The sequence below is a fragment of the Orycteropus afer genome, unplaced genomic scaffold, assembly GCF_000298275.1.
Source record: "Orycteropus afer afer isolate SDZICR_OR568_19922 unplaced genomic scaffold, OryAfe1.0 scaffold00309, whole genome shotgun sequence".
NCBI lineage: Eukaryota > Metazoa > Chordata > Mammalia > Tubulidentata > Orycteropodidae > Orycteropus > Orycteropus afer.
Genome location: NW_006921896.1, coordinates 2,344,809 through 2,345,606, shown reverse-complemented (window position 1 = coordinate 2,345,606; position 798 = coordinate 2,344,809). Strand labels below are relative to the sequence as shown.

At 35.1% G+C, this 798-nt stretch overlaps 1 protein-coding gene across 1 annotated transcript in view; it reads left to right on the top strand.

Moving 5' to 3' along the window:
• Positions 1-798, top strand: part of HERC6 (HECT and RLD domain containing E3 ubiquitin protein ligase family member 6) — a 98,405-nt gene that overhangs the window by 90,643 nt on the left and 6,964 nt on the right. The window contains exons 21-22 of the mRNA XM_007951711.2: positions 213-396; positions 486-588. Coding sequence (XP_007949902.1) covers positions 213-396; positions 486-588 — 287 coding nt within the window. The remainder of the gene's footprint in view (positions 1-212; positions 397-485; positions 589-798) is intronic.

The following is a 798-nucleotide window of genomic DNA, read 5'->3' as shown; positions in this document are numbered from 1 at the left end:
AAAACAAAATCTTAATCCATCTGTTTATATTCTCTAAGGTCCTTTCAGCAGGACAGATATATTTATGCATCCATGTTCTAAAGGGTCATGTACTATGCAAAAATAAATTTTCTTTCTAAATAGAAATGGTCATAAAGGACAAAGTATAGACTATTTTAATCAATGTAAAGTATGTCATTGGCCATTTCTCTCTTTTTTTGGCTTTCCTCAAGGAATGAATATGCTTCTAAGTGTGTTGATTATATCTTCAACACTTCTGTAAAGGAAGTCTATGAGGAATTCCAGAGAGGATTTTACAGAGTCTGTGACAAGGAAATAATTCAGTATTTCCAGCCTGAAGAACTAATGTTAGCAATAGTTGGAAATACTGATTACAACTGGGAAGAATTTGAAAAGGTAAATGATACTTAAAACATCTCAAATCATCCTAATAACTACTGTATAATCCCCCACCCCAAATAATTTTTCTCCCTCTTCTTTTCAAGAATTCAACATATGGTCAAGGATACCACAAATCACATCCTACTATTCTGATGTTCTGGAAAGCTTTCCACAAATTAACTTCAGATGAGAAGAGAAAATTTCTCTGTAAGTATTACATTAAAAGGTGTATCTTTAATTTTATATGTTGTTGTTGTTGTTATTATATGCTGTCAAGTCGGACCTGAATCACAGGGAACCCTCCTTGGGTTTCCCAGGCAGTATCACTACAGAAGTAGATTTGCCCAACCTTCCTTCTGAGGAGTGCCTGGTGGGGTTTGAACCACCAGTCTTCTGATTAGCAGTCAAGTGCCTTAG